Raw genomic sequence first — 18,862 nt, 5'->3', positions numbered from 1 at the left:
CTACAAAATGCAGGGATTTAACTGCCGAGTTTGGCACAACGCAAGATCCAGAATATAAATCAGAATTCATGATCCAGAGACAAAAATTACTAAGAATATAGAGAAAGATGTAAGAGCTACAAAAGGCAGAGTGTAAGACATTCTAAAATATGCTTTATTAGAGAGTGTCACAGAGCCAAAACGTGAAAGGACAATGAAATGTTTCCCAAATGGATGAAAAATACCAAATCCACAGATTCCAGAATCCTAGCAAATTCCAAGCAGAAGATGCACAAAGAAATGCACACCTAAATGATCGCACAAGGAAAAAGAAATCTGGAAAGCAAAGAAAGAGAGAAAACCTCGCCAAGAAGGCAGAAAGGAGTCCGGGCAGGGGGCAGCACAGTCCCCTGGCCGCCCCAGAGCAGTGACACAGGGGTGCCCGCCCCACTGGGACTGTCCCTGATACCCAGACAGCATCTCTCCCCAGATCGAAGGCAATGTTGTTGGTTTTTCAACAAGCAGAAACCCGGAGACTCTGCCACCAGCAGAAAGCACTAATAGGTGTGATTCGGACAGGAAAGTGAATCCGGGGGGCAATCTGCAAGAAAAAAAAAATAATAATAAGCAAAGAAATTCACGAATGATCCCAATTTTATAGAAATGTTGCTTCATAAAATTCATGGAAAATTGGTTTTATTTGGGGTGAACTTTTTAAGACTTCTGTGATGTCCTAATGAGCTACTGATGACGGGTTATGGCCCACGGCGCTGGAATCCCTCATCTGCAGGACTTAGTTATTTTGGGGAAAGAGGAGATGTGCACAGACTGACGGGTTTTACTTGGGGCCAAATGCAAACATGGTTTTTTTGCACACAGCCCTCAGTCAAAACGGCATTTACAGTTTTAAAGGGTCATAAAAACAAAACCAAACATAAACAAAGAAAACCCATGGTCTTCCCAAACCTAAAATATTAACTCTGTGGCCCTTTCCAGAAAGAGTTTGCTGACGGCTGGTTTCGATTACCTAAATTACCTGGTATTTGGGCGGGCGAGGGGGGTGGTATTTCTTTTCTTCTCTGTCTTAGATGCAAAAACATGTTCAATTAAAAGAACTGTTTGTTTCTCAACTAAAAGCGCCTGTTTTCTCAGGCACAGACTCTGCGCTCTCCGTGGGAGTGTGTGGGAGGGGCTGACTCACGGATTCCACCCCAGGAGCCGAGGGGGGACCTGCCGTCCTGCCATCGGCGGACACGGTCACCGGGCGCTCCCGAGAGGCTCCGGCCGCCGTCCTCCCCGCCAGCAAGGGGGCTTCTCGGCACATGGAGCTCGGACGGCGGCGCAGAACTGCCGGTGCCGGTGAACGTGTTCCCGACAACTTCAAGTGCAAGTGCTCGGAGATCGGGAATTGTAGGACGCTCAGAATGTGACCTGAGAGTGCTCTGTGCACACACGCACACGCACGTGCACACACACACGCACGTGCACACAGAGGCATGCGCGTACACGTGCACACGCATGCACGTGCACACAGATGCATGCACACATGTGCACGTGCACACACGCACACACATGTGCACACGGTTGCGTACGTGCACACACACGTGCACGCGCACACGCTGTAAATCGACCGAGGAACACTCCATTCCCATGACACGTCAGCATCCGTTTCTGGGGCCGCCACCAGGCTTTACTGACATCACCAGCGACCCCCATTTCCATGACGTGTCACACACGCGTGTGCAGGCCCTGGCAGGGGAGAAAACAAGATCCCGAGTATTAACTCTTCCTTCTTCTCTCCGGAACCTCGATTCGACTCCCTGTTCCTTAGATTCGTGTAGCAAACGGTCTTGTGTCCAACTCCCTGATGCGGATACTCCGCACACAAATATGCACAGATGTATGCAAATTTATGCAAATATATGGACACACACACACACACACTCAGGGAAAACCTTAGCTTGCTTTAGCCGCACGACTAGCTCAGACAAGCCCGCAGACCACGCCACGCGCCTGCCTCCTTCACACAGCACAAGTACATGCGTGCGCGCCGCGTGGACCAGGGGCCGTGTCCCCGCTTGGTTATTCTGCGGCAAAGGGAAAAGCTGGCTTGTTCCCTCGATTCTTCCAGCAGCAAAAGTCGGTTGAAACAGTCAAGCCGTGCCGTCGGTGCTACCCCAAAACAGGACGTCCGTTTTATCTCCACGCTCACGTCGAGGCAATGGCGTCAGAACCCGCGGGTCTTCCTGCTAAAGGCCGCCCGGGATGCCCGCAGGAAAATCGAACCCAAGAGTTGGCCGGAGCCTGTGTCCGTGCACAGACGGGGAGCCGGCGTCCCGGGGCCAAGCCCCACAGCTCGCCGCCCCACCTCAGCCTGGCTCAGCCTCCAGGAGAGCGAGGGGCCCGGCCAGCTGCCCCGAGAGCCTCCCACTCTGACAACCGCCCCCCACCCAGGCTCGCGCAGTGCCCCTCCCGGGAGGGCTCGGGCACACGCCCTGCTGCGTACCCTGCTGGGCCCTCCCGGTTCAGTGTCAACCACACGGCGGAAGGGTCAGCGTCGGAGCTGCGATGGCCGTGAGGGAAAAGCCTGCGGCGTGAGGACTGCAGGACAGGGGACCCGGATCTAGGCTGGCCTCGAAACGCCCTCCGAGGGGCCACAGCGAGACACAACCCACGATCGTCCACACGAACCAGCCGCCACGGTTGGTGACCCGGGCTGTGCTGCGGACAGACGGGGAAGGCGCCCAGGAGCCTCCAGGGCAGGGTGTGAACGAGACGCAGGCCTGTCCTCCTCGACACTCGGTGACCCTGGCTGCGGGAAGTGGCGTTCTGTGCGGGCGTCCCCTCCCGCGGGTTGTTACGTCACCTGCACTGGGTGGAAGTTTTCTGGCCTGTTTCTAATAACCGGAGGCTGACAGCTGGGCTCTTCCCAAAGGAATCCGCTTACGTCACCCACGGGAATGACTTCCAGCCCCTCCTCGCAGGCACACAGAGGGGCCCTCGCGTGTTAGGTCATTATCACAAACACGTGTCGCCCCAGGACTGGGGTCACCCGTCCGGGACATGCATCACCTTCGAAAAGAAGCATGCATTTCCGTGCCTTCGTTGACAAGCACTTGTCACACGATGCTATTTAAAATATCGTGACATGGGGGCGCCTGGGTGGCTCAGTGGGTTAAAGCCGCTGCCTTCAGCTCAGGTCATGATCTCAGGGTGCTGGGATCGAGCCCCACATCGGGCTCTCTGCTCATCAGGAAGCCTGCTTCCCCCTCTCTCTCTGCCTGCTTGTGATCTCTGTCTCTCAAATAAAAAAATAAAATCTTAAAATGACGTGACATGTATGGGAAAGAATTTGGAAATACATGGCATGTGCTGGTTTACTCTACCGTGGCTGTAATGTCATTTCAAATATTTTGCTGTTTACCTAACTCCATGTCCCCAGGGTCACGGTCTGTCGCCAGAGTGTAATGTCCCATGTTGTCCAGCAGATGGTGGTAGTGCAGGAGGACAGCTGCCGCAGGCCACGCGGTCCTGGCCGTTCTGGGGCGACCCTGGGGTCACAGGGCCCTGCTGAGCACGGCATCCTGCCCACCCGTCCTGCCGTGAGAATCCAGACCCCAAAGCCGGCACTGACGGCCTCAGGGTCACCCGGACCGTGACGGAAACAGGAGAAGACAAAACCTCTCTCACGACGGCTTCCAGTCCGGGGCGGGTGTGCACAGTGTGCACAGTGCGAGTGTGCACAGACGCGGCCCGCGGCACTCGGAAGCCAGAAGCAGGGCAGCAGCCCAGACGAAGCCCCGGCGGCGTGGGACCCGCGGGCCGCTCTGCAGCCGCTGCCGCCCCGCCCTCCGTCTGCCTCCGTGGTGGCTGGTTTGCGTGTCAAGGTGACGGGGCCGCAGCAGGCCCAGACGAAACACGATCGCGGAAGGGCTGAGGGCATTTCCCTGAGGGCCCAGCGCTGAGTCAGGGCTGAGTGAGGACGGTCGCCGGCACGGGTGGGACGCACGCCGTCCTCGGGGGCTTCTGCTCGACCGCATCACGCATCCTCTGCCAACAGACGCCTGCTTCCGGGGCCTTCGACCCGCACGCCCGGCCTCGGGCCTCCAGCCGGCAGGACAGGATCCCTCGGCGTCCCAGCCCCATGACGTGGCCGCCAGCACCTCCTCAGAAACCGCTTTCTAGAAATAGAGGCTTCCTGCTGGTTCTGTGGCTCCGGGGAGCCTACAGCTGCCTCCATCCTCGCCGGCACACTGGGAGGCATGGCGGAGCGCATCTCCGGTCCGGAGAGGGGGGAAGACAGACGGACGCCCACGGCAGGCAGCGCAGGGGTCAGACCCCCGTCACCCGGCCCCGGCGGGGTCTCTGCTGTGGCAGCAGCTGCTCCTCGACAGTTTGCACACCTGTGGTAAGGAACACACACTGCCTGCAGGCCAGGGTGCACCCTGCGAGTGTGAGTGTGTGCACACGCATGTGCACACGTGACCGTCGTCCACCGTGCGTGCGTGTATGCACGTATGTGTGCACTGTCCGCTCTGTGCGTGTGCACGGGTGTCACCCTCCACCGTGCACGTGTGTGTGCGAGTGTGTGTGCACACGTGACAGTCATCTCCCCTCACATCCTGGGCTAAGCTCGGGTGGTTTTCTTTCTTCCATTCTGGTTTGTAAGTGTAATTCCTCCCAGTCTGGCTCACAATCTAAGGGGCATCAGGGCGGCCTCCCCTGACTCTCAGGCCCTGTCCTGTCCACCCTGCCCCCGCTCACTGCCCGGGGTGGGGGGCGGAACGTCTCACATCCGTGCCCCCACCCCCAGCTGTGGCTCCGCATCTCCTCCGCTCTCCCAGGACACACAGCCCACGTCTGCTGGAGCAACAGCCGCCGCGCCGTCCCTCCCTTCCGAGAGCCTGCATCTCGGGTGCACGAAAACCAAGCAGGGGGGCCTTTGAACTGTGCCGAATAAACGATCAGTACCTAGACGGCGAGAGACAGCTAGAGACCGAGACAGAGGCAGCCGGAGACAGACGGGGCGGGGGCCGCCGCCCTTCAGGGCCGGGAATCAAAGACCGCCGTGTCTGTAGCGACACATGGCTCGTACCTGCAGCCCTTCGGAAAAATCACAGCGAGCAGCATCAAAGAAAACTCTCTGTCAACACAAACCCTTTCTCTCCAGTCCAGCCTCCTTGATCCGCCGAGGCCACGAGTCTTCCCGTCTGTTCCTGGACAGCGGCCGGCCAGGAGCAGGGAACAGCGGGGAGAGTCAGAGCAGGGCCCGCGGGGAGAAAGGGCCTTTGTCCGCGGACTTCCACACACACACATGGACAATGGACACTTGGCCTTCTGTGTCCCTGTTCCCAGGACGTACAGAGGGAATCTGTGACAGGCAAGACGGGAGGTGGAGAAAGCAGCTTGTGCTCAGAACACTGCCTGGGAACTCAGTGATATCACGTATGAAATCCTTCCAGGAAAAGGAAGCGAGGGCAGAAGGGCCGAGAGCACACACAGCGGACAAGCGGCCGCTGCCACGGCCGTGCCCATCCCCCGAACACGCAGAGGCGGTGTGGCAGGCGGCCGGCCACCTCTCGGCGCTGCCTGCCTGCTCGCTGTCCCGACGGCGGCGTCCAAGGAGCTGGCAGGGCTCTGCCGCCCAGACGGGAACTATGGAAACCAGGCCTGTGTCCTCATTCTGGCCCCGAAGGAGCCCCGGTCCCGTAGGGGGTAGTGGGGGCTGGGCACCGCACAGCACACTGCACGCTTCCTCTCCAACACGGCTGGACAGACGGACGCACGGGAACCCTGACTGTAGAGCCACACGGGGGACGTTGCTGTAAGTCAGATGGTTGCCCCTCGAATCAGAAAAACCTCCTGACATTTTGAGGAGTAAAAACATTTTCTAAACAGCAACAACCCCCGGGGCAGCTCTTGACCGAAGGAGAACCGAGGTCTTCCCTTCTCGGTCCTGGGGCTCAGGCAGGGATGAGGAGGTGGGATCACTCCCGGGAAGACGGACTCCGGAGAAGCTGCCGACGGCAGCCACGAGCGTCCTGCCCCGACCTGCTGTCCACAGGGGCCGGCACAGCCGTGGCCCGAGCATACCACAGACCCTGGATCAGAGCTCACTGCTTCCTGGTGCAGGGCCCGTCCTCACTCACAGAATCTGCAGGCTCCTGGGTGCATCTGGCTTCAGAGCCGAGCAGGGCACCATCCCGGCTGCGGGGCGGGGGCTGCTCCTTCCCCACGGCTAGCTGGGGGGGGGGGCGAGTCCCTCAACAGGACGGCGGCTCCGAGAAGGAGCGGTCGCTGCGATGGGCATTGTGTGTCGCAGGCAGCGGCCACGGGAGCCACACAAAGCACCAGGGGCGGCTCTTTCTTAAACGTGTAGAGACGGTGAGAAAAGACCGAGATCGATTAAACACACACCGAACACGTCTGTGTGTCTGCACGCCACGGGACACACCCAGGGACGCGTGGGCGGCATGCCGAGGCTCCGCCGGGCCGAGCGGCACCAGCGGGACGGAGCAGGAATTCCGAGCCCTGGGGTGCGGTCACCCCGTGCCCCTCGGCGAGCGCGGGCCGCTGAGCACAGACGTGGACAAACGGGCTGCGGGGAGAGCAAGCCCCGGACGAAGACGGAGCAGACGCACCCGACGCATCCGACGCAGCTGGGTGTGGGGCAGGTTGTCCTACAAACTGGCGGGGAGCCTGCTGGCTGAAGTCGAGTGCTCTAAGGGCGCGAACGCTTCCTACAGATTGCCCTGATGGTCTCACCCGCGTGTGGGATGTAACAAGCAAGACAAACATGCAAAGGAAAACAGAGAGAGACACAAACGGAGAAACAAACCCTTAACCGCAGAGAACACCCTACTGGTCCCCAGAGGGGAGGGGGCGGGGGGACAGTGGAAACGGTGGGGATGAAGGCACGCGCCGGGATGAAAAATAGAATAAAATAACTGAAAATAAATAAAAATTGCTCCGAAAGGAACACTGATTGGGAAGCACACGAGGGCTAGAACACGCACGTGTCGGGCGCATCTGATGGTGCAGAGCGCTCCCCTGGGCCCTGCACGGGTCCTCCGAGACCAGCCCTCTGCTCTCTCGTGCGGGCGGTGGGGCTCACACCCGCTCCCGCAGGGCTCTCACCCGGGCCCCGGGGGTCTCCCAGCCCCTGCCACACGGCTGAGCGCCGGCCCGCTGCAGGTGCCGACGGAGTAGCCGGACCAGGGCAAGGGAAGCCGGGCTGGCTCAGGGAGGACAGCCCAGCAGACAAGCCCACGCTGACTGGCAGGATGGGGATAAACACACAGTGAGCTCTAGCTGCAGGCTGATAAGATCCATCAACGAAACCAAAGCCTTCCAGGGAGGAGACGCAGCCCGGATGCAGGGGAAGGGAGTGGGCTGCTGTCAGAGGCCTTCTGAGGGAGGGGATGGAGGCCAGGAGCCCCGAGGAGACCAGCGAGCAGAGGCCCAGAGAGAGCGGATCCCAGGGTCAGTGCTGTGTGGGGAGCCAGAATGCCTGGAAAAGAGGAGGAAAGGCAGGAGGGAGGTGCAGAGGGCTTGGTGGGGGCTGCACGTGGAGCCCCTGGGCCAGGGCCTGTGCTCCAGGCAAGGGTGTGGGCATGCTACCGGGGACTCTGAGGGGATGGTGAGTGGCCCTCCCAGGAAGGGCGTCCCTCAGACAGGCGCTCAGTGTGACGACAGCAGAGGGCGAGGTGGACCCTCTCTGGGGATGTCTGAAGTCCTTGCCGGCCTGCCTTCCCACGGAGGCTCCAAGACAGCAGGGGAGCTGGTCGGGGGGCGGGCAGGGCGCTGCAAACCCGCACGAAGGCCGCCAGAGGCCTGAACACCAAGCCAGGCCACCTCTGTGGAGCCGGGCCGGGTACCCCGTGCATCGCAGGATCGGGAGGTGCCCCTGGGGGGTGCACACGGCCCGCCCGGAGAGGGGGCGGTGGGGGTGACAGTGTGTCCCGGGCTCGAGGACCGTGGGGCGGCCGTCGTACGGACTGGCCTCAGACACGCTTACTCAGCCCCTGAGTAATAACCACATGAAGCGGAAGCTTCTAGCTCACCGGCTCTCCGGGGCGTTGCTGAGTGTAGAGAACTCGGCGTTACGGACGCCCAGACGCACGCGCCCCTGGGGGTAGGAGCAGCAGGTCCACGGCCGCTGGGCCGCTTCCTGGGAAGGAGACCCCCCCCTTGGTGCCGCAGGGGTTCCCTCTCTGTCTACCAGACGCTGGTCACGGGGCGCTGTGGGCTGCTGGTGGGGTTCAGGGCGGCGTCCCCACACCCAGAACAGACCTGGCCCTCACGAAGTGCCCCATCTTGCTGAATGCGACAGCCGGTCAGCACGTGGTCACGGTCTCGAGGCCCTCGGGTGGCGAGTCCGCCCGGGTATGTCGGAAAAAAGGCCACTCAGCTCGGGGCCTGCGTCCGAGCGTGGCTCTCTGACACCTGGAGGGCGCGGCGGGTCCAGGCGTAGGCAGGCGGGCGGGCTGTCCTGGGCAGGTAGGCCGCGGGGGCTCCCCCGGGAAAGGGCCGCTTTCCCGATCTCAGAAGTCAGGGGGCCCTGAAGGGGCCTTGCCATGTGAGTGTCCCCTTGGGGACCGGCCGACCCCACGACATGTCCGTGAGGCGTGAACGCGACCCTGTGCGTGAGCTGCCCGGTGTGGCATCTGCCGTGGCCGCTCAGCCCGCGGAAGCTGTTTGTTCCCACAGCCGGGTGACGGGGCTGGGCGCTCCGCAGTGCCTCCGAGTCTCGAGTCTCGGTGATTTGCTTCGCAGGGACGCCCGGATGAAACGTGAGCCGTGGCAACCTGTCGGTGGGGGGTGGGGGGACACCTCAGCCGCAGCGTCCGAGTTCATCTACAGACTGGCTCGTGCCCCCTTTATCCCAGAATGATGTCGCCTGCCTTTAAGGCTGCCCACAAATGAGAAAATCGCGGGAGTCCCACCGAAGCCAACGGAAGGGAAGGACGGGAAGCCGGCAGGTGAGAGCCAACGGAGCAGTGGACAGACCCGTCGGACCGCACGCTCTCCAGCTCGGGAGGACCAGGTCGGCCCCTGACGCCAGCCCGGGACTAGAACCCGTCAAACCAACGGCCGGATTTGGGGGATTCTCGGAGGGAAGACACAAATATCAACGTTGTCACTTACCAATTTGCAAGAAATCTGGCTGGGGAAGTGGGCTGCTGCTGCTCGCCGTTCTAATTAACCCTGCACTCACGCTAATTACGCAGCAGTCCCTGCCGGCCACGGGGCTTTAAATACTGCATCTGCTTTGAGGAACAACCTTTAAAAACAATTTAACAAAGAAAGAAAGAGAGAGAGAGAGAGAGGAAGGAAGGAAGGAAGAGGCAGATGACAGATGCACACAACACAGATAGATCTCAAAACCATTGCGCCGCATGAAAAACCAGAAGAACAGAAAAAAGCAAATGCCGTGTGTTTCCATGTTTACAAAATTGATCTCTAGTGACAGAGGCAGGATGCTGACCGCCCAGGGCCAGGATGTGGGGTCAGGCAGCAAAGGAGTCGGGTGAGGTCCGCAGGGAAGCACTTGCTCCGTATTTTGTACAGGAACTCAGGGTACCTGTATCTGGGTTCGTAGGTATTTTGTCAGAAGTCATGGACCTGTACACTGACAATGAGGCTATGTGGTTGTGTGTAAATTGTATCCTGATAAAGTTGATCTAAAATAATACATGAACGGAAAACTCATGTCCACACAAAAACCTGCGCACTTTATCCATCGTTGCCAAAACCTGGACCCAAACAAGGTGTCCTTCAGCGGGTGGTTGAGTCAACTGTGGTGTGTTCAGACCCTGGAATAGTGGTTAACCCTAAAAAGAAATGAGCCACCCAACCATGAAGACACGGGGAAACCTCCAACGTGCTTCACCCAGTGGAGGAAGCCAGTCTGAGGGCTACTTGCTCTGGGATTCCAACTCTGTGACCTTCGGACAAGGTAGAACTACAGACACAGTAAACAGATGAGTGGCTTCCAGGGGATGAGGAGGGAGAGGGAGACTTGGGGATGGAGAGGGAGGGCTGGGGATGGAGAGGGAGGGCTGGGGATGGAGAAGGAGGTCTGGGGATAGAGAGGGAGGGCTGGGGATGGAGAGGGAGGGCTGGGGCTGGAGAGGAGGGTTGGGGATGGAGAGGGAGGGCTGGGGCTGGAGAGGAGGGTTGGGGATGGGGGATGGGAGAGGGGCAGGGGGAGCACAGAGGGCTTACGGCGGCGGTGAGACTACTCTGTGTGACCCTGTCATGGCAGGTAGGAGTCCCCACACATTTGTGCAAACCCGAGTGTGCGACACCAACAGTGACCCTGACGTGCACTGAGGATGTGGGGGATGAGGACGTGTCCATGGGGGCTCCTCAGTGGTGACAACGCCCCGACCAGCGGGGATGCTGGTAGTGTGGGGAGAGGAGGAGGGGGAGGCTGTGCGCGTCGGGGGGAGGTGTAGGGGACTACCCCGTTCTGTGCTGCCGCCACAGCCGGACCTGCCGGCAAGGGTCCCTGCTGTGCTCCAGTGCAGAAACTGCCTCTGATTTCCCAGCCCAAGGTCACTGGGTTGGACACTGCAAGCCTTGCCGAGTGTCTGGGCTCCCTCGCTAGCATGTAAGCGGCGTATCATAAAGAGCTCGTCCTCAGTGCCCTCCTTGACCCCACTCGGGGTGTGTGACGAACAACCTCTCCAGGACGATCCAGCCGGAGCAGCACAGGCAGCGTCACCAGGACAGGTGCGGGACGAGAGGCAGCCCCGGAGACGGGTCAGCAGCGAGCACAGCGCCACGGGGACCTGGGCTCTACGGGGACCATCGCACCGTGCGGGCCCCCAGCACGCAACGCGGCCGTGAGCCCCGGCGTTACCTGCGGTGTTTGTGAAAACCCAAACTCCTGGCTCCCCGGGGACAGCTTTAATGGAGCCTCTCGTGTTGGGACCTAGGATTTTGCATTTTTTAGGAGTTCACAAAGGGCCTCTCCCGGACTCTGAGGTCTGAGAAGCCCCGACCCCGGGGGGTGCCTGCGGCAGGGTGTGCCCACGGCTGACCCGTCAGCGCTCCGATGGCGTTGTTGATGATGCAGGTACGGAAATGTGACCGTTCATGGGGTCGGGCGTCCCACAGGTCCCAGTAGCAGGGGACAGACCCGCCACTCAGAGTGAACGCAGACGATGTCCTGCCTCGGTGCTTTTTCTACCTTTCCCAGCCAGCACCAGGGGACAGCTTCATGGAGTTTAATGACCCGCTGTCGGTGATCAGCGGTCAGTGCCGGATCCCCTCCCGAAACGCTCCAGTGACGGGCTTCTAGCGGGACCGCCTTGGGACACGGCTGCTTACTTCCTGCTGCTGGAATGCTCGGAGGCATCTGCGGGAACCAGCAGGTCAGTCTGGGACAGCGCAGTGCCCAGGTCAATGTCCTGTTAGCGCCAAAGGGCAGGGCCACCAGCCACCAGCAAAATGGTCCCCAAGGAAGGCGCTCGGCGGCCGCTGTGCTCTCTGAAGAATTGAGCCCAATGACTCCCCTCCGCAAACACAGATGTCAGTTCATCTGCCGGAAGTGGTTTTAAGAAAATCTTCCTTTCTCACGGGATGAGAATCTCAGACCAGCGATGTGAGCTTTTCCCATACCCTCCGTGGGCCCCAACTTGTTATAAAGTTCATCATCTCCGCCTGCAAAGCCCCTGTGTTTTGTGGCATTACAGCTAACTGAAAAGATGTGAAAGGCCAAGAAAATCATTCCAATCTATTATCAAAATCCCAAAACTCAGGGTGGGGGCATAGGGGGAGGGAATGGCAGCTGTGCAAAAGTTCAGATTAAATTCTGTTTTTGCAGGGAAAAAAAGCCGTTAGGAAAGTAGAGACGGCAAGCTCGGGTCGGGGAGCTCCTGCGTCCCCTAGCCTAAGTAACATCCCCCAGCCCCCCGCCCCATGAAACAATATTTTTAAGAGGAAAAGAAATAATTTCTTAAAGAACCCCTACAAATTAACAATGGCATGGGCCCATGATCCTGGGGAGTGCGAACTGTAAGGATGCTTGGGTCTACAGGCTTCCCTTTGTAGGAGTAAGTGACCATGGAGACCCAGATGCGTGGCCGGCGTGGAAACCAACGCGTGGCACCACGGGCAGGGGAAGGGACAGGTGAGCGGTGGAGGTGTGGACAGGCACCTTGTAAGTGTGAAGAGAGCGTCAGCGTAAATGTGGGGGCTGGAAGGAGGCTCGGGGGTCATCATACCCTCATCCACCGAGGGGAGCTGCCAGCACAGGCCTGTGAGGGCAGGTGAGGACGCCTCTGGCTTCCCGAGGGAGGGCAGCTCACCTGGGGCTCCGCTCTGCCTGTCGGGGTGTGGGGGGGTGGGCAGAGAAGCAACCACGGCACAGATTCAGGAGCAGTAGCATTTCCAATGATTTATTTCATCGTGGCGTAAGCAGACACGGACAAGGCTTCACAGCAATTGCGCCCAGGCGCGAGAAACCGAAGCGTTCGCTCATTCCCTGCACGTACAGCGTCTGCGGGCCTGACCTGCGGGGAGCAGGGCTGGTGCATCTTCACTCGATGCCCCCCTGCAGTCTGTCCACGCTTGTTAGAGCCGTGGAGGGCGGAATCCTCCCAGGAGATACGTCCAGCCTGCACTGCGGCTCCCCGAAAGCAGAGTCCCGGCGCGTCACAGCGGCATGCCTGGCACCGGAGCGCGGGGGCCTGGCCGTGCACACCGGCAGGTCCGGGGTGCCGGGGCAGAAAGGCGGGTGCCGCTGGCGCGTGTGCGTCTCCCTTCCCATCTTCTCATGAATACCACAGCCCAGGAACAGGGTGAGAAGGTGGGATTTCTTGAATGCCCGACTACACATTCCATAAGCTGGGGAAGCATCTAAAATAAAACACAAGCAGCCCATCTGCTGCCATTCGGCCCTGCAGGTGCTCCCGCGAGCTGTGGTCCCAACGGACCTCAGCTTTAGAAAATACAGCCAAGGACCTCAAACACATCCCGTTTGAGAATTGTTCACAGGAAGTTACCCAAGAGCCCGCCCGATGAGCCAGCATTACCAAAGGCACCAGAAACGGCGCCGATGGGGCAGACGGCTGCGCTTCTTGAGTGTCTGCGGCAAAATGCACGCGTAAGAGTTCGAACCGCAGCAGCCACGCAGCCACGGCGTCTGTGTGCCCTCTTAGAGGGGACCCCAGGGATGCAGAAACCCCAACAGCAAGGCCCAAGTCCAGCTCAAAAGCTGCCAAGGGTCGCTTGGGGCTCAGGTTGTTCCCAAGACCAAGAATAAACGTGTGGAAGAAGACATCGCCTGCCCGTGTCTCTGCGGCTCGAGTGAGTCTCCATGGACAAGGGCTGTCGGCCAGCCAAAGGCCGGACCTTTCTGTCCACTGCAGTCTCCCCGGACAAGCCCACTGCTCGTTCGCATATGGGGACATGGGGAAATGTCTGCGTGCCGGGGTCACCTGCACGAGAGTTATGGGTGGTCCTACACACATCAGACGCGCTGGCCTCTGACAGACCAGTCTTCAGGAGTCTGCGGCAAAGCGAGCAACCCGGGAATGAGAACAATGAGTGAGAACAGTGAGGCGTCCCGACCCGGCGCTGGTGCAGGCCTGCAGCGTCCCGTCGTCTGCAAAGGGCCCTCCTGGGAGTATCAGCCGTCAGGGGCAAGTCTCGGCAGGGGATGCCCCCCAACAGCCCCTCCCCACACCACACAGTCCTCTGCATCGTGGCCCCGGCCCCCACCTGCTTGCCTGACTGCTGCAAACCTTGTGGTTACAATTCCAAATACTGGCCGAAAAGCAAAATAAACTGGTCCTCGTGGCATTTGTTTCTAGGAGGCATTTGTATTTAGAAATAAGATCCACGCTCTTCTACGTCCATCCACCTATCCTTGCCTTTCCCTGGGCTTGCTCGTGCATTCCAGTGCGGCAAACCCTGGAAATCCAGGGCCAGTTCCCGCAGGAGGGATGCCAGGTCTGGGGCCGGCCTTTGTTAAATTAAATCATAGAACAACACACAGAACTCCAGCTGGGCACGGGACGCTGAGGCTGTCAGCGCCTCCCATGTGCCCCGTAGGGACGAGCCTGCTTCGGAAACTCACTCCCACAGCATTTTGTTTCAAAACAGCAAACATCGCAGGAATGATTTCACGAGCAAAATCACAGTGGTAGTATTTCATGAATTTGAGAATTAAGGAATGAAAATATTGGCCTGGTTCCATTTCATATAAAAGCTTTAGCATAAATATAACATTCTAGATGGAAATGTGCTAGGACACAAGGCGCACATTTCTTTACAAGAACATTGTTTCCTTTTGCTCTAACTTCCCTTTCCGCTACCGTTTCTGCGTTCTACTCCTATGGAAGGCCAGGCTAGGCGAAGTCTGTCCTTCTTTTCTAAGATGAAGAACCAGGCTGCCAAGATACCTTCTTGGCTCAGGAGCAGTCTTGAGAGAGCACATAGGTCACCAGAACATACTCTCACAGAAATCCTAAACTCCATCCCTCTGACTTGTGCATCATGACGCAAGCTAGTCATTTCCAAACATACTTAACCGGTAACTTCCACAACCACAGACTCTTTACAAAGCGTAACTTATTTCCCAATGACCCACTGTTGCTACAGAGACGTCAACCCCCACCACTGGAGAAAGAACTGAAAAGCAGTAAGGGGGTGCGTGATTTCCTCTGGTTAAGTGCCGGTGACTGTCAACATGCACTTTTCCTATTATAATTTTTTAAAATGGCCTCAATTCAGAATCCAGATCGGTTTGCCTCTATTTCTGAGCACACACTTTACCCTTAAATTCTTAATAAACAGTAAACTCTGTCTACACCTGTTTGGAAAGTAAAATGTTATAACAAATGAGCAATCACTTGGTTTCTTTTTAACGCTCGTGACCCCTCAAAGTACTGAAATTGATGTTAATTCTATTAGGGTATTTTGGAAGTCGATTAGAAAAAATGTAGTTTACCTGCTACTTAACATTATAAATACACATTACGTCCCCCTTGTGTCAGCATACTTCCTGTCACTGCCACATCTTCCTGCCAGCATACTATTAAAAATTAATCTCTCTCGTCAGAATGGCCTAATACATCCTGCGAACATCGGTAACTAGTGGGTTCCAAATGTGCCTACATGTTCGTCTTTAGAAGTGCCAAGAGGGGTTTCAACCTTCTTCTCGGGGGCGAGGGGAAGGGGCACCTGTTTCTTTGTGCCCGTTCGAGAACAGGAAGGTGGCTGCTCATGTAGAGGGCACCTGAGGAAGGTTCCTTTCAGAACAGACAAGCATCCTTGGGGTCAGCTTTTGCTACTCACGGTCCGCTCTCTGAAGTAAGTCATTACTAGGACATCGGATATAATCATTAACACCCTTTAACTCAAAAGTCTGTAAGCTCTCTGGGTTGAGAGGTGAGATGGAGTGGCCCTTGAGAGGGGGTGAGGCCCCTTCTGTGGGATCCGCAGCAGACAGAGGCATCCTTCCCCGCTTGTTGGACAGGAGACAGGGACAGATCCCACCTTTCACGCTTGTGACATCGGAAACTAACCCAACCATAATAGAACATAGGATGACATGAGCCTTTTCACTAAAGCAGAAAAAGTTTCAAGAGCTCTGCGTATGGGTTATGAGTGTAAATCTCAAGCCAACAGAGCCCACGGTGGACTACTTCAGGGGCTCCCCCGTGGGGCGGTGGCCCTGAGCTATGTGCAGGGCCTTCTCCTGGTGCAGCGAGGAAGCTACTGTGCACACTCCCGTCTGGGACTCTCCATCCCACTCGGGAGCGTAACCGCCCCTGAGCACCCCGGACAATCCATGGGCACTCTGGGACCCACCCACTCATCCTCAGGCATCATCTTCCACTTCCTCCTCCTTCTCCCTCCGACATCCCATGCCATATTTGTAAGGTCACCTCTTTACAAACACCTTACATATTGTGCCATTGACCCCATGGAGCAAAGCGGTGCAAAAGGGAATGCAGAATAGGGCAGCAGACCTTAAAACAGCATTGCGAAAAGTCTTCAAGGCCCCTCGACAAGCTTCCAACTTCAAAGGGTTTAAATGGTCCCCATGGACCGTGCCCCCCCCCCAACCCCTCCAGTTGGATCTCCGCCCACGGGGGCGTCCCTGAGGGAGATGCCCAGGTGGACCCCGCCCGCCCTACGCGGCGCCCTCCTCGCCTCGGTCCGGTTTCTCCGGCAAGTTGAGCACAAACGGGAAGAGCGCGCCTCGGGCGTCCAAGGGGACGCGGAGCGGTGCGGGCTCGAAGCTGCCCCCTTCGCCCGCGCCCACGTCCGCGCCCGGCTCGCTGTCCTGCGGGGGCACGAAGCGCCAGGTGCCTGCGCGGCTCACGCAGTAGATGGTGCCGTCCAGCGCCACGCAGCGGAAGGGCTGCAGGCTGGACGGCGCGCCCGGGGGCCGCAGGTGCGCGGCGCAGCGGCTCCACTGCTTGGCCAGGCAGTGGTAGCGGAACACGCTGACGCCTCCGGCCTCCGCCGCCTGCGAGTCGCCACGGCCCCCGCCCAGGTCGAAGCGGTAGATGAAGCCATCCAGGGCCACCATGGCCGCGGAGCGCTCCCGACTGCTGCTGCACGGGCACTCCTGCCACTCGTCGCGCCGCGGGTCGTACTTGAGCAAGCGGTAGAAGAGGGAGCCCCCGGACACGTAGATCTCGCCATTGCAGGTGGTGGCTTCGTGCGCCACAGCGAAGGCGCCGCGGGGCAGCGGGGCCACGGCGGCCCAGCGGTCGGCGCGCGGGTCGTAGCGCTCCACGCTGAGCAGGCACTCACCGCCCACGGCGTACAGATGGCCGTCCAGGGCCAGCAGCTGCAGCTGCGAGCGCGCTTGGCGCAGCGGCCGCACGGTGCTCCAGCGCTCGGTGGCCGGGTTGTAGCAGAAGACCTGGTCCGAGGGGCGCGCGCGGCCGTCGGGACCCGCCGGCCCCACGCCGCCGGCCACGAAGAGGTAGTTGTAGAGCACGCACAGGCCGCAGCCCCGCGCCGGCGCGCCCTCGGGCAGCCGCGTCAGCTCGCGCCACTCGCCGGCCGCCTCGTGCAGGCAGTAGACGGCGGCGTCGCCCCGACCCTCCGCGTCCCCCGACGGGCTCTGCGGGCGGCTGCCCGCGCGCTCCCCGGCAGGTCCGAGCGCGGCGGCCAGCAGGCGGGCCCGGCCGGCGCGCAGGCGGCGGCGCAGCAGCAGGTCGCGCTCGGCGCCCGACAGGCGCCCGAACACCGCGGGCTCGCGCAGCACGTCCAGGTAGTGGTCGCTCATGAAGCGGTAGGCGGCGTCGCGCAGCTCGGACAGCCGCTGCCGCTTGGCCGCGCTCAGCACCTCGTAGCAGTTGGCCAGGCTCAGCTGCGGTGCCACGGCGTCGGTGGCGCGCTGCACGGCGCACGGTAGCTGCAGGCGGCGCGCGCCGGCCACCACCTCGGCCACGTTGTCGGGTCGCACGCCCTCCATGCGCCCGCTGTACGCGTAGGCCAGGAGCAGCCGCAGCGCCGCCCAGCCCACTCCCTGCACCCGCAGCACGTCCCGGGACGCGCGCGCGCGGAAGTAGTCGCTGCGAGCCGCCAGCACCGCCTTGTGCGCCCGCAGCCGGCGGCCCGACACCTCGATGACCAGGTCAGGCTCCCCGTGCGCCGGCCCGACGCCCGGGGGCACTGGTGGGAGGTCCCCGGGCTCCTCGGGGGACACGGGCTCCTCGGGGGACACGAGCTCTTCCAGCGACGTGGGCTCCTCGGTGGACACGGGCTCCTCGGGGGACACAGGCTCCTCGGGGGACACAAGCTCTTCCAGGGACGTGGGCTCCTCGGTGGACACGGGCTCCCCGGGAGACGCGGGCTCTTCCGGGGACGGGCGCTGGGCTGGGTCCCCGGGCTCCTCGGCGGACGCGGGCTTTTCCGGGGACACAGAATCCTCCGGGGACGCGCGCTGCTCGGGGTCCCCGGGCTCCTGGGCGGACGCGGCGCCGGCGCTGCCGACCTCCCACTGCCGCTCCACCACCCGCTGGCCGCTGCGACGCGAGGGCGGGGAGGACGCTGCGCCTTCCGCCGCGGAAGCGCGAGACTGCGGCGGGGAGCCGTCCCCGGAGCTGAAGCACAGCGACGCGCGGAGACTGCAGGGTGTCTGCGCGTCGGGCGGCTGCAGGCTGCCCTCTCCCGGAGCCGCGGGCGCGCCGCCCCGGCCCCCGGCCTGGCCGCACGCTCCCTGCGCAAAGGCGCCCCCGGCCTCGGCCCCGCGGCCGCGGTCGTCCCCGGGGTAGAGGGCGCAGGGGGGCACGGGGTTCTCCATGGGGACGCTTGCTTGCGCCACCGCCGCAGCCGGGCCCGCGCTCAGCAGCCCACCATGACCGCGCCCTGACTCGGGCTGCGCAAGGTCGCCCGTGCCTCCGGGGCTCTAGCTTCACGGGCTTTTCCTGGCCGGCGATCAGATTTCACTTGTGTGTGCACGGTTCCTCCGGCCCCCACACCGCTCCCCTCTGCCGCGAGGAGGAGTGCGTCAGCGCCTGCAGTCTCAGCGGAACTTCTGAAGGAGGCGTGGGCCAGCCCGGGGCCAGGGTCTCCGTGGCTTGGTCCCCAGGCCGGTGCACCGATGCTTCTCCCCTGGAACGCGCCGACGGCCTCCCGGTGATCTGCAGCCCCTTCTCTGCAGCGCGGAGCTACGGGGAAGGGCTCACAAACCAGGGCAGGCCCTTTTTTCCTGGGCCAGCGCTGGTCACTTTACTTTCATCCCATCAGTCCCATCACTGCATCCCAGGACCAACACGTCCAAGGCCGCTGCCTCTAAACTTCAGAACCGGGATTTGCACTTCAGTCCCTGTGGAGTGCACCCCCAAGCTTGCTTTTATTTTTAAGACTCTCATTTGTGATCCGGATTTCTATTAGTCTCCTGTCC

The 18,862-nt window shown here is 60.4% G+C and overlaps 1 protein-coding gene across 1 annotated transcript; it reads right to left on the bottom strand.

Moving 5' to 3' along the window:
• Window positions 1–12,359: 12,359 nt before the first annotated feature.
• On the bottom strand, window positions 12,360–18,259 carry KBTBD11 (kelch repeat and BTB domain containing 11). Its single transcript, XM_044226022.1, has 2 exons — window positions 17,879–18,259; window positions 12,360–17,704 (listed from the first exon to the last, which is right to left on the bottom strand). Exons 1-2 carry the CDS (start codon window positions 18,257–18,259, stop codon window positions 16,130–16,132), a joined length of 1,956 nt encoding a protein of 651 aa, XP_044081957.1. The 3' UTR covers window positions 12,360–16,129.
• Between the last annotated feature and the right edge of the window lie 603 nt (window positions 18,260–18,862).

Source organism: Neovison vison, chromosome 11, assembly GCF_020171115.1.
Source record: "Neovison vison isolate M4711 chromosome 11, ASM_NN_V1, whole genome shotgun sequence".
Lineage (NCBI taxonomy): Eukaryota > Metazoa > Chordata > Mammalia > Carnivora > Mustelidae > Neogale > Neogale vison.
Note: the sequence above shows the minus strand (reverse complement) of the source record. Positions and strands in the feature narration are given on the sequence as shown.